At 39.9% G+C, this 14,361-nt stretch overlaps 1 protein-coding gene across 2 annotated transcripts; it reads left to right on the top strand.

Moving 5' to 3' along the window:
- The first annotated feature begins 474 nt into the window (after positions 1-474).
- Positions 475-14,103, top strand: LOC137952046 (uncharacterized). Of its 2 annotated transcripts, none has more exons than XM_068799115.1 (12): positions 475-666; positions 1,797-1,986; positions 2,493-2,564; positions 3,310-3,416; positions 10,006-10,066; positions 10,217-10,276; positions 10,388-10,462; positions 12,520-12,636; positions 12,875-12,929; positions 13,081-13,203; positions 13,296-13,522; positions 13,885-14,103. In XM_068799115.1, exons 1-12 carry the CDS (start codon positions 611-613, stop codon positions 13,906-13,908), a joined length of 1,167 nt encoding a protein of 388 aa, XP_068655216.1. In that variant the 5' UTR covers positions 475-610; the 3' UTR covers positions 13,909-14,103. The 2 variants fall into 2 exon arrangements, with proteins under 2 accessions (XP_068655216.1, XP_068655215.1); XM_068799114.1 differs by having other exon boundaries at positions 2,490-2,564.
- Positions 14,104-14,361: the final 258 nt, after the last annotated feature.

The raw sequence follows: 14,361 nt of genomic DNA, 5'->3' as shown, positions 1-14,361 counted from the left end.
ACAAATTCCCCCTTCAAGACTTCATTCTTTGAGTGAATGACCAATAGTTGAAGCTAACTTTAAAAAAAAAAAAATGGGATTTACTTGTTCACTACATCAGGACTAAATGGATCTGATACGTTGTGGTTGCACCCATGATCAGATAACAAAATGCCCTCTAATCTAAGTAAATTTAAGTTTTCCCCTAGAATAAACGGGAAACCTGGTTCAAAGGGTAGCCCCTCCCTTTCCCCTTTGACGGTCAGACTCCTCAGCTCGCTGCCACTTGGATTTCTTATTTCCGCCCACTTTCGTCTCCGATGTCTCTGTACTCCCTCGCCAACAACTTCAGTAAACAGTAAATACTCACGTAATGTACGTGGCGTAACCGCGAGCGTAGAGAACGGTAAATGGGAGTGTTCTGCAGTACAGCAGGAGCACAGCGCAGAGCTGCCACTCGGCAGTAGTAAATTAACATCGGGATTGCGTGAAAACTGAAAACGTCGATACGTTCAAGGCTTCTTGATTGCAGATTCAGACACCCGCGGTTCCTCTATCAGAATTTAAACTTCTTCTCGATCAGGATAACCTCCAGGGATAAGACGGAAAGCACTGTGAAGTGACGGGAATAATGGTCGGAGATGGAGGAACGGATTCCTCCGGATTCGCTGGCGAAACTCCCTCTATGTAATGACTCTTCGTCTTTTATCTCTTGATACTTTCCTTTTTTTCTTGTACGCATCGATTGTGATGGTTGAAATTTTGGAATCTTCCGCGTGGGATTAATTGAAGTGGAATAACATAAAATTGGAGTCGCTTGATGACTGAATCTTGTTTAATAGGTTGTGCAATGTAGTGTTGTTGTTGTTGTTGTTGTTGTTATTGTCGTGACTTTATAATCTTAATTTTTTAAAGATTTCAAGGAGGTCTCGAGTGAGTAAAATGAAGCAAACTTATGGTGGATGCAATGAAAAACACTCTATTCTGATACAAAAGTAGAGAATTAGCTTTGCCGTTTCAGTAATGGTGGAAAAAACTTCAAGACAAGATGCAGACATTGACCGCCGTGTTTCCTATAATATCAACGATTGTCCTAGGTGTTACTTCTCTCTTAGCATAAAAGTGTGTACTTAGCTCGCTCCCCTTCAATCGAATGAGTTCTACTTCATATGTTATTAAATTCAGATTTAACGAAGAAAAGACGAGATATGGATCCCAGTAGCTGAAGACCAACCGACTTCACAATCATGAAATTTTACCTGTGCATAGGATTGAGAAAGTGTTTATAAACTAGAGAGCTATTTCTCTATTTTTGATATTTTGGGATTGAAATGGCGGTAGAATTGGGTGGTTTGAGCACTGATGAGAAATAGTGGAAGTTTAGACATTTTGTGAACCATTTTAGTTCTTCATCTTAAGGCTTCCACATGTTTCCAAAGGAGTCTCCTAATTTTTGAAGCAGTGTCAGCATGATTCAGTGCCAACCACCAGAATCTCTAGTGACAAGCATAAGTGCTGTTATGATGTAATCATGCCTGGGCAATTGCTTGATGGGTTAAGTGGTAGTCTATAAGCACCAGGCGTTACCTAGACGAACATCTCAAGGAGCCAAAAGCAGCTCTAGATAAGCAGACCTTCCATTCCTTTTTGTTGAATTATTGCAGCTTGCTTCTTCTCCACTTCTTTGGTATTGATCATGTCTTCCAATTGTAATTGGTTAGATGCATGAGTAATCTACATGACTTAGATTTTTATGGAAAGAATTTTTTAATACTTCGTGCCATTATGTTGCATCTACTTCACTATGTTTTGGACAGGCATGAACTATTGAGCATGGTGAGGAAGCATTCCACCGTATTGAATGAAGCAACATTTGATGAGGAAGATGTTTCAGATGTTGAAATGAATTCACAATTTTGGCATGACATGTTGGATTTGTACTTCATTCGCGGAAAGCAGTCAAAGGGACGTGAAGATGATGATCTGATTTTTTTTGTGAAAAGCATGGTATGGTTGTTTACTGCATCTTAATTGTTATGATGTAAAATGTGGTAGTTTTTGCTGAGACCCTCCCTTTGCAAACCAGAACTTTCCTTTACAGTTGAACAGCTTCACCATCAAATTGGTGCTTGACTAGGAACTGCTTTGTTTAGTACATTTTCTCTCACTAACCGAAGGGTTTTGGCATTAAGACTCTACTGCTTATTCTTGTCCTAACCTCATGAATGATGAAATCATTGATCTGGTCGTCCAAGTTTCAAATTTACCTTGTTTTGCTTTCAAAGTTGATGATGACTGTTTGCTCTAGTTATTATTAATGTCATATCTTTGCATTTGTAAGTTTCTTCTGTAATTGGACTATCCTAGCATCTTTTGCTAAGGAAAGGAATATTCTTTCTTTTTTCTTTTAGGAACTCTTTTTTTTTTTTTTTTTTTTTTGAGAATGTGAAATTTTATTTCAAGGCGGGGGGAGGAAGGAACCTTCTGATTTCTGACTGGTGTTTTTCTAGAAGTTGCATGGAATTGGTTTCAACGACAGTATGGGTGGAGGTCCTCCTTATTTTGTTCGCAGGTGGGCACCTAAGGTAAAGAGGAGACATTGAATTTTTTTTAGTTGTTAATCCCAGAATGCCTATCTTTTTCACTAGCATATGATAAAATGTTCAAAAGTTTTTGTTTAGTAATGAGATGCTGATGGCTCCCTTCAGCATCAAGAAACATCATGAGATGACATCCTGAAAAATTCCTTTTATTTTGAAAGTCCCTTCACATGCAATATTGGAATAATTTCATTTTTATGTCTGTACCACATAGCGATCTTACTTTTCTTCATGTTGCTTGAGTCTTATCATTAAGCTCTCTAAGATTCTTTTGAAGAAATTTATCATTACTTGACTGTGTTTTGTCATTGTATTTCTGTTCTCTCCCAATTTATGAGGATGGATACAAAGATTCCATCACAAGGCTTTTTTTTTAGTAACAAATCAGAAACAGTTACTATCCTATATTTGCATATGATGTATATTCAAGTTTATTAGTGATTTGTGGATTTCTGGTAACGTGCTCTCTATTGAATTAATTATAGACTTCAATCTGATATGTTAGTGTAGTTTTGATGTTTTGATTATTAGCTAGTTTAACTAAATGTTTCAGTCGTGTGAAAGACTTTCAAGTTCTTAAATGAATTGGATGGGAAGGTATATCAATTAGAATCAGAACTCAACCCAGAAATGATCCTGCCAATTTTAAAATTGGATTCTGGATATTAACAATGCCCAAAATGATTGGAGGCATAACATAGTAACTATGTTTCATTTTCATGTTTTCCAGCTGGACACAGTTCTTGGTGAAGTATCTAGTGATGTAGACTGGAGAAGATCATTTTACCTGAATCTGATTGCACATACTTCATTTACTGCTACAGTTGCAATTTGCAGGTAACTTTTCTGTCCAGCATTTTCTGTTTTCATAACATGGCCCATCCTTTTCATATTTTTTAATTCCCTTGTTTTTTTTTTTTTTTTTTTCCCTCTCATAACTGAATGTTTCCTTGACAAGATTGAGCTCAATTAGCTTTTGTAAAGATATCCAATTGTTGTTCTGAAATTTAACTGGAATAGTTCAAAAGGTAATGTGTGAATAAACGTTCCGATCAGAGAGCTCCCGATTAAGTCATCCGTCGGGTCATAACGTGGATCCGAAACGGGTAATCGGGTTCAAGACACCCACTTAAAAAATCTCCACCTTGGCTTGAATTCAATTAATCCTCTCTGAAAAATGAAACTGTCTATCGCCATCTCCACCTTGCCCCTTAGGGCATCCTCCTCAGATACTGCGAACACCAATCAAGTCCAAGCAGCGCTTGAACTTGAGTGTAGGAACTGGTTTGTCGTCATATCTACTGCATTCTCTACGGTACCAATCTTCTTTACCTCAATTTGGCCCTGAGAGACAATATCTCTCACAAAATGATATCTGACATCAATGTGCTTAGTTCTCTTATGATACATCTTAGTTTTAGTCAAATGTATAGCACTCTTGACTATCACAGTGAACAACTGTAGCACCTTGTGGCAAACCAAACTCACCAAGTAAACCTCTCAACTAGATAGCTTCTTTCACTGCCTCAGTCACAGCCATGTACTCGGCCTTTGTAGTGGATAAGGCAACTATAGTCTGTAATGTTGCCTTCCAGCTCACAGCACAACTCGAGAGAGTGAAAACATAACCTGTCAGAGATCTCCTCTTATCATGATTGCCAGCATAATCAGAATCAACATAGCCAATAACACCATCATCTCTGCAACCCCCAAATACCAAACCAGTACTAGTAGTACCCTTCAGATATCGAAATATCCATTTCACAGTCTGCCAGTGTCCCTTGCCAGGATGTGCCATATATCTGCTCACAACACTAACCGCATGTGAAATGTCTGGTGAGTGCAAACCATGACATACATAAGGCTCCCAACTGCACTAGCATAGGGAACATGAGACATGTGTGTTAGAGTGGTTCCGTCCACTCTTGTAGGCGGTAGCTTTCCGCACCTAAAAGATCGATCTTTTGGGTGTATTGGCTAGCCATTGTCATGGTATCAGAGCTGGGCACGCCACGTCCCACTTTCGAATCCTGTGAGAAGTGGTCAAGAATGGGTGGGGTGGGTGTCAGAGTGGTTCCATCCACTCTTGTAGGCGGTAGCTTTCCGCACCTAAAAGATCGGTCTATTGGGTTATATTGGCTAGCCGCTGTCAATGTGTTCCTCCTCCTCCTCGGTCTGCGGTGATAAATCTGTTGAAAGTCTGAAATGAACAGCAAGAGGAGTGCTCACAAGTTTAGCATCCTGCATCCCAAAACGCTCAAGTACCTTCTCAAGATAACTCTTTTATGACAGGTACAACTTGTTTGCCTTTCTATCCTGGCGAATCTCCATGCCCAATATTTTCTTTGTTGTGCCCAAATCTTTCATCTCAAAATCACCACGGAGTTGTGCCTTTAACTTGTTGACCACAGACATATCTTTGGCTGTAATAAGCATATCATCAACATATAACAACAAATACACTAATGAACCATCTGAAAGCTCCTTGAAGTAAACACAACTGTCATGCTCACTTCTAGAATAACCATGGTCCATCATAAACATGTCGAACCGCTTATACCACTGTCTAGGTGATTGTTTCAGCCCATACAAAGATTTCTGAAGCAAACAAACATAGTCCTCCTTTCCCGAAACAGAAAACCCCTCTGGCTAATGCATATAAATCTGCTCTTCAAGCTCACCATATAGAAAAGTTGTCTTGACGTCAAGCTGCTCTAGCTTTAAGTTAAACATAGCAACCATAGCAAGCAACACGCGAATAGGGCTATGTTTCACAACAGGTGAGAAGACCTCAGTGAAGACTACACCCTCTCTCTGAATATAGCCCTGCCACTAAACGTGCCTTGTATCTAACATTTTCATCACCTGGAGTTCCTTCCTTTCTTTTGAAGACCCATTTGCATCCAACAATCTTCTTGCCCTTTTGTGGTTTCACAAGCTCCCAAGTTTGGTTCTTTTGAAGAGATTTCATCTCCTCATTCATAGTAATAGTCCATTTTTCAGAATCACTACCCGTGACAACTTCACAGTAGTTAGAAGGCTCTTGAAACTGAACGGTCTCTGCCACAATCAATGCATAAGCAACCATGTCTGCATAGCCGTACTTTCGAGTTGGCCTTATCTGCCTCCTCTCTCGATCTTGAGCCAAACTGTACTGTTGCTCTTGTGATGCATCTTCTACCTCACTAGAATCTTGCACCTTTTCCTCAATAAACTGAACTAGAGTGTTTTCTATGCCTCTCCCAGAAGTGTCACACTCTAGCTCCACTTGTTCACTGATACCACGATTTCTGCCTTCATCAACAGACTCCTTGCTTGGGTGAAGCATATAAGTTTCATCAAAAGTAACATCTCTACTGATAAGAAACTTAGGTGACTTAGGATCAGTACACCATAATCTATACTCTTTCACCCCAGATGCATAACCCAGAAATATACATTTCTTTGCACGAGGTTCTAATTTTCCCTCATTCACATGACCATAAGCTGGACAACCAAAAAATTTTAAACTAGAATAATCAGCAGGAGTTCCAGACCATACCTCAACGGGAGTCTTACACTCAATAGCAGTCAATGGAGATCGATTCACTAAGTAGCATGCTGTGAAAACTGCCTCAGCCCAAAAATCTTTCCCCAAACTTGCATTAGAGAGCATACACCTAGCCCTCTCCAAGAGTGTCCTGTTCATGCGTTCTGCGACACCATTTTCCTGAGGAGTCTTCCTCACTATGCGATGCCGAGTAATTCCCACATTCTTGCAGAAATCATTAAACTCCCCTTAACAGAACTCCAAACCATTATCAGTCCTCAGACGCTTGATCTTCTTTCTAGTTTGGTTCTCAATCATGGCCTTAAACTGCTTGAAAGTAACAAATGCTTCATCCTTTGTCTTCAACGGATAGAGCCAAACCTTCCTAAAGTAGTCATAAATGAAGGTAATGAAATACCGAACACCACCCTTTGAAGGAACACGAGAGGGACCCCACAAGTCAGAATGAATATAATCCACTGTACCCTTGGTTCTGTGGATTGTCGTACTGAATTTAAGACACAGTGTTCACAGAAGTCTAAATTCCTTGTTTTCTAACCACCAAGCAGACTCTGCTTTTTCAAAATTGTCAAACCCCTCTCACTCATATGTCACAGTCGAGTCGTGTCTGAATCTGAATCTGTAGATGAGGAAACTGCTGCAGCACCTATAACTGTACTGCCTTGAAGCACATAAAGGTTACCAACCTTTTTCCCTTTCATCACAACCAAAGCACCTCGACAGACCTTAATGACTCCACCTTCAGTAGTATATCTGCAACCAAGGGATTCAAGAGAACCCCAAAAAATAAGATTTTTCTTCAAATCTGGTACATGTCGAACTTCTGACAAAGTCCTCACTATACCGTCATGCATCTTGATTTGAACCGTTCCAATCCCGACAGTTTTACAGGGCATGTTGTTCCCCATCAAAACTGTCCCACCATTCACCGACTGATATGTCGCGAAGTAATCCTTGGTATGATACATGTGGTAGGAGCAACCCGAATCAAGTATCCACTCATCTTGTGAGTGTGCAGCACAAGCATCAACTGTGAGAACATATTTTAAACCATCAAAATGATCTTCAGCAACCCCAACAACATCTTTCTTTCCTTCTCTTTTCTCTTTCTCTTTGAGTTTTAGACAATCTCGTACAAAGTGACCCGGTTGACGACAATAATTGCACTTGCCCTATTTCCCTTTTGACTGCGACCTAGAACAGCCACTGCCTTTAGAAGTTGATAACTCCTTTCCCTTCGTTCGCCCTCTAACAAACAGACCATTTGCTTGTTCCTCGCTCCCACTGGTAGACACCTTCTTCCTCAACTTCTTAGGTATAAGGATGCCTTAACATCCTCCATAGAGATGGTATTGTTCCCATGGATCATAGTCGTAACGAAATGCTCATACGAAAAAGGTAAAGAGCACACAGTACAATCAATGCTTGATCCTCATCTTCAATGGTAACATCTATATTCTTCAAATCCATAACAATCTTATTGAATTCATTAAAATGGCCTTTAATAGATGTACCTTCTTTCATGCGAAGAGTGTAGAGGCGTTGTTTCAAGTACAGCCTGTCTGTGAGAGATTTAGTCATATAAATACTCTCCATCTTGAGCCACAAACCAGCCACGGTAATCTCATCCGCAACTTCCCGCAAAACCTCATCGGTCAAGCACAACTGAATGGAACTAAGTGTTTTGATGTCCAGTTCCTCCTTGTCTTCCTTTGACATCGTAGCTGGAAGTTTTTCTTTCCCATTCAATGCTTTGTAGAAACTCTATTGTACCAACAGGGCACGCATTTTCATGCGCCATAGACTGAAACTCATCTGCTCATCGAACTTCTCTACTGGGTACTTCGCAGCCATTATACCCAAAAAATCTCAATCACAAAAGGGAAAAATTGAGTTTCCCTTGCTCAGTTGCTTAACCCTTCTCTCCCTCTGGACTTTCTGAAACAGAGTCCTCTCTCAGCACTTACAGAAACTAGAAAACGAGCTTCTCTCTCGGGACAGAGAAATCTCTTCCCGTCAGAACAGAGGAAGCTGAGAGAACGGAGCTGAAATCCGGCGCTGTTGTCGGAAAACTCTAGCTCCGATACCAATTTGTTAGTACCTAGCCAAGTGTTCCCAACAGACCAGTCCGGGAGGAACCCGAACAGCTAGCGCATGCCCAGCGGAAACTGTTGCCGTATGTTCACGTTCCTAATCCCCGCTGGGACGGGGATTCGAACGCCGAACCTGGCGCCCAGCTCTGATACCAATTTGTTAGTGCCTAACCAAGTGTTCCCAACAGACCGGTCCGGGAGGAACCCGAACAACTAGCACACGCCCAGCGGAAACTGTCTCCGTATGTTCACGTACAAATCCCCGTCCCAGCGAGGATTAGGAACGTGAACATACGGCAACAGTTTCTGTTGGGCGTGCGCTAGCTGTTCGGGTTCCTCCCGGACCGGTTTTTTTTTTACCGGTCTATTGGGAACAATTGGCTAGGCACTAACAAATTGGTATCAGAGCTGGGCGCCAGGTTCGGTGTTCGAATTCCCGTCCTAGCAGGGATTAGGAACGTGAACATATGGCGACAGTTTCCGCTGGGCGTGCGCTAGCTGTTCGGGTTCCTCCCGGACCGGTCTGTTGGGAACACTTGGCTAGGCACTAACAAGAAAGTTACCCTCAAAGGGGATGAAATATCATTGCATATAATTATACGCCTTTTCAAAGGGAGTGCACTCTCACTTGAGTGGACACTTCCAAACCCGGTGGGCTGTGGAATGTGAGCATTAAATGTCACTCATGATACTGAAAAATAAATCTGTACCCCAGTTCTCTCAGATGTTCATGTGAACTGCCATCACAAAAGTAGTAGAAGCCATAGGAGGCAAAAACTATGTTGGTGTTCTAGTGGTTGATGAACCTGTTTCTCATGGAGAAAAGCTAAGGTACCTTTTCTGCTGCCAAAGAGTTACAAACAGTACCTTAGTAGACAAGAACTTACAAAATGCTTAAGACTGAATATTTGCTGGCTTGTTTCCAACCACTGGCTTTGGGGAATGTTTGTCTATTTCCATTTTCCTGCTCAGAGTGTGTTTTGGTTGTGGAGTTTTTACTGGGAGAAAGATCTCTTTTCATAAAATCCATTGCAATCCTTTGGAAAACAAATGAGCAAAGAAACAAAGGGGTTTGGCCTTTCTAGATTCCCATTCTTTTATGGGTTGCAATATCTTTCATTTCTACTGTGCTTTCTTGAAGTGTAAGTATGAATACTGCAAAAAGGGGGAAGTCTTCCTATAGAATAAGGCGTGGTGCATGTCATTGTCTCCTCTCATATCTTTATCTGGTATCCTGAGTTGGCTGTCTCTCCCTTCGATATTTTTTAAATCCCGGAGTCAGATTATGTCCTTTCATGTCTTTGTCGCATTTATGCTTTTAATGGACTTACAGTGAAGCAAATATGATTTTAGACAAGGTTGAACCACCTGTTCTAGTGGCAAGCATAAATTTAATAATTAAAGCCAAGGTCTCATCAATCTAATCAAAGTGCAAGCTCAGAATTTCGAGAAATTAATTGGTGAAATTTTTTGTTCTTTTTCTTTTAATGTTGATTACACATGCACACTATACTCTTTTCCCTGGTGAGATTTGAACCCAATATCTTACATTAAAAACCCTCTCATGTGGGCGTTGAGCCCAAGGCTTGCTCTGCAACCTCTGTTCTTTCTTATAGGTTCCAGTGTTTTGGCAACGAACAAATTTTTGTAGATATTAGTCAATTGCTCTCATTTATTGAATTAGAAACTTCATGGGGATTTTTGGTCATAGTAAGTACTCCAATCTGCACAATCTACTGTATATCTGATAACTCACTTTACATTTTAAATGAATGCCTTTTAGTCTGCAAGCCCTGCAGAGACGTCAAAATGGAGCAGAGACACCATTGTCCAGCATTTATAAGGTAATCTAGCCATGTGCTTTTCTTACTACCATCCTAGAAGTTGTACAATATCTCATGGAGTATTTAGTTGGTATTTCATCTTTCATAAGATAGTCTTTTTTTGGTGATTGATGTCATCTTTAAACAAGCCGTGGACTTCCATCTCTACAGGTTGTAAAGACTGTTTATGCTTCTCCAAGTCGTGTAGATTTTCAACTGGACTCAAAAAAGGTCAGTTCCTTTTATTGTTAGATATTTCTATGTTCTTCCAGATTGCAATTCACCTCATTTAGTGTTCTTTTTTTATAATTAAATCTAAAGATTGACTTAATATGCTTTCAGGAAATTGAAACACATCCTGCTTATCCAAATATTTGTTTTGCAATTGATGACTTTGATTCCACATTTGATGCAGTGGTAAGGGATACTACTTCAGTTACTGAAAGGACTACTTTCATCTTATAAGTTCTCACCCCTTGCATGTATAAATGGTTTATGACTTGTCCTGTTTATCCTTAAACATATTTGACTCTACAATTTTTGCCCTTAATCTAGTCAGGCAAGTTTTTATTCTTTGAGAAAGGCTACATTTTACTTTAATGCCTGAGGCAAAGAATTAAAAAACTAACAAGCAAGGGAATTCTCCATTATAATAAGAGATTGGAGGAAGATTCCCCGTTTAGCAAGGGAGCCAGCTAAATGATTAGCTGGCCTCAGAACATGATTCCAGATACAATTAAAGGAACAAGATATGCCAATGATCTCATGGAAGGACACCACCCACGAAGAACACTACAATCCCCCTCAATTCAAATTTGCCACCAACAACGTCTCTGAAAATGATGAATCCATGCAAGAGGGCTTGGATCTCAGCCGTGGTGGAATCTGTGATCCCAAAGGGTCTGAGTAAGATTGTGTCATCAAGAGACTGGAGAACTCCCGCCTGCTGGTCTCAGATTGTCAAAGGCACCAACAGGGGGGTATTATGCTGAGATCTCCACCGTATAGGGAGTTGACATCTGTGCAACAAGATTGCAATTGTCTCTAAGGATCCCACCCTAGAGGCATTCACATGCAAGGAGGGAGCTAATCCAGGCCAGAATTGTGGCAAAGATTCTGTCATTGACAAAGTTCAGAGTGCTAGCAATTATTATGCATCCTGGATGGTTATCAGTTGACGATGAGACTGTATAGGAGTGGCTTGGAATGCTTAATGGAGCCTCCCCCATCCACAAGTCATCCCAGAACTTGACGGAATCACCCTCCATGCATAGAATTTTATCCCTTTAGTGAACTTCAGGAGAAGAGGAAAGAGAGGCCACAAGAGAGGAGATTTTCCTCTGGCTACCTCCCTCCAGCCAACAAGAATTATTTGTCCCATCCCAATTTCCTCGACAATCCGACCCCAAGTTAATTGCCAGCATTTGTTGTACCTCCAAAACCACTTAAGCAAGACGGCATGGTTTATGTCTTTTACTGATCTGATGTTCAACCCTCCCATGGCTTTTGGGTTGCTAACCTCTTCCTGTTTAACCTGATGGTGCTTGAATCCCTCTTCTACTTCTCTCCACAAGAATATCTTCTTGCGGCATTCTATTTTTTTTATCTTTTTTTTAGCTACACTCACTGGACAAGGATGAAATATAAGTAAATTTTGGAACACCAGTGATTCAAGAGTTTAGGAGAAAGTCCTAGCTTTTGAGAGGAGTCCTCCTTTCCAAGTCTAAAGTCTTCTTTCTAGCTTTTCTACTACCAACCATACAAGCATTTGACAGTGGACAGTCCTTCATAATCCTAATTTATATTTTGATTGTTGCCTACCAGGTTGTTGGATTGACCTGGACTTTTTCCTAGCGATTTTATCTGCTCATTTCTCTTTAAACTTCTGTTATATGATGTTGTGTGTCTTAGATATTTAGTTTGACGGGGATTTCCTGAAAAAAACTATTGATGATGAAATGTTTCTCAAAAAAATAGAAAGTAAAAGGATAGGAAAATTGGTGATGATGCTCAAGTTCAACTTTAGATCATGGAACAGTTATTTGAAAAAATTAAATATTAAATATTATATATATAAAATTGTAGTCGTAATTGTGGCAACTTGGAAGCTTGCTCTTCTTAATTACTTCCAACCTATTGCTTATACAATCTCTCCAAATTCTTGCTTCTTACTCTACCATTTATTGTCTCTTGTGAGTCCCTTTCATTCCCATTATGTGTTTTGTTAACGTTTTCAATAAGATGATTCATGCTTACTTCTCTATCTTGGTTTTAAATTTCAATAACGAAAAGTATAATGGAAAGTACATGTATCCTTTTAAATTTGTCAGAAATTTGCTTCCTGAGGTCTTCACTTCATGAAATTACTGGGCCTTACTTTCACTGAATCTGCCCCCACTTTGTTGTTCTGAAATCATGAGAGCTTAAACTAATCTTAACAACTGATAAGGTTCTGGATTTTTCTATCTTTACAGGTTTTGACTGAACAAGATCATTGTTACTGTGTACTTCTCAATGCACATGGTGGAGCAGCATTTCCTTCTGACAATGAGCTGAAAAAAGTGAATTCTGAGGGGATGAAATTTAATGAGGTTTCCATTTCTCGTTGTAATCCCAGTCACACTTGCTACAAATTACATGCATAAAAACACTTTTCTCCCATTTAGGTGCTGCACTAGCTTAGGGTGTACTCTGACTTGAACCAGTGACTGGGATTATTTTGTCAATATAGGGGCACCATGTCTGTATTACCCATCCACTAATTCTGTTATTCATTTCTCGAACTTGGTAATGTAAGTATTTAATGACCAATGCCATGTGCAATTGCAGCTTACACTTTTCTCAGGATTCGTTAGCTATAAAATGGTTCGAGAGGCGTATGATGGTACATCTTTATCTGATTGATTTTGTTGGTATTTGATTCTAGCAAAGAAGTATTCCTCTGGTTTTGGCTCTAAATGTTCAATATAGTGAGAAAAATGAAGTTCAAACCTGTCATCCAACATAAGTATTTCTTTCATCTCTTTCATTTGTAGCTGGTAGATCAAGATTGGGAAGCCTTCTATCTGTCAGTAATTATCCTAGTAAAACAGACAGACTCATCATGAGAGGTCCTGGTGGACGTGGTGAAGTTGAGGTTGCTGTTTCTGGTGTTGTAGGTCTGTAAACATCTTCCTATGGTTTTGCATAATTCACATTCAATATCTTTACCAGTACCACCATTGGCAAATGATTTTGAATTGTAATGCAGATCAAAGCCTCGATTCAGGCCCATCTTCACCAATTCAATTGTCGAAGAAAGGATTTGGAATTGGTCTTGGTACATTTGTCCGTCAAGCTGCTTCAGCTGCATCTGTGGCGGCAAGACATGCTTATGCTGCCACAAGAAGATCAGATGATGAACTTTTGCCCCTAAAATGCTGCTTAATGTCTATATCCTTACCATGGGAGAAAATTGCACATGACTTGTTGTTCAAGGTAAGTTCTTTGAAAGTACAGGAAGCAATCTCAATCTGCCTGTTATTGATAATCTATGTTGTTCATACACGAGCTTTCTACGTCTCTGTTCATTCTTTATCCCTTAATTTTCCATTATTTTATGGCTACACTGCAATCAGTTCCAAAAATTAATTTATGTGGGTTCAATTTATGTCCTAATTCTTTTTTCAGAGATTCATTTACCAGGTCATGCAATTACCTGTATCTAGCCACTAATAATCTGCTCATACCAAGCCTATAAGATCCTTAAATTAAGTTCAGAGCTCTCATTGTACATGCAAAACATTTCCATGTTTTTCACTTTGAGGATGCTGATGGGTGTTATATGCTTACTGGCACAGAAAACTCCACCAATAAGTTTGTGAGCATCATACCTTGCTAGCGTCAGAATAAGGATTGAATCAACACAGAACAATGCAAAAATGGTAGAGTGCTGGCAACAATTTGTACATGTCTAGACAAGGATAAGAGGTTGTATTTAGGCATTATTTTTTGTAATTTTATCTTTAAAAGGTTAAAGAATATATATTATTCATTTCATCTAATTAAGTTTAAGTTCAAGTTCTGCGTCCAATTAGGAAATGGCCCATCTCTTTTCAAGTTCTGAGCCATTAAAAAGTCATTTAATACTGCCAGGAGTCGCAGAACTGGGCAAATCATTCAGCCATTCCAACACCTAACCCATCTCTGAAGTTGTGGATTTTGGGAGGGCAAAGCAGAGATTGTTTATGCTTAGCTACCGCAAGTGTCCCAGAATAGTCCCCGGCCAACTCAATTCAACTTTTTATATTGTGCGCTGGCTTTATTTTCCGCATTTA

This window comes from Aristolochia californica, unplaced genomic scaffold (genome assembly GCF_029961685.1).
Source record: "Aristolochia californica isolate CCGP_79_NKW_82.1479 unplaced genomic scaffold, dmAriCali1.0.hap1 SCAF_15, whole genome shotgun sequence".
NCBI classification, from domain to species: Eukaryota; Viridiplantae; Streptophyta; class Magnoliopsida; order Piperales; family Aristolochiaceae; genus Aristolochia; species Aristolochia californica.
The sequence above is the reverse complement of the archived record's forward strand: the minus strand, read 5'-3'. Positions and strand labels throughout refer to the sequence as shown.

Bases quoted from the DNA above. Each gene is read 5' to 3' on its own strand.
- LOC137952046 (XM_068799114.1), top strand. From the start codon at position 611: ATGGTCGGAGATGGAGGAACGGATTCCTCCGGATTCGCTGGCGAAACT. The intron at 2,565-3,309 runs GTAAAGAGGAGA...CATGTTTTCCAG, and splicing joins TTCGCAGGTGGGCACCTAAG to CTGGACACAGTTCTTGGTGA. The intron at 10,067-10,216 runs GTAATCTAGCCA...CCATCTCTACAG, and splicing joins CATTGTCCAGCATTTATAAG to GTTGTAAAGACTGTTTATGC.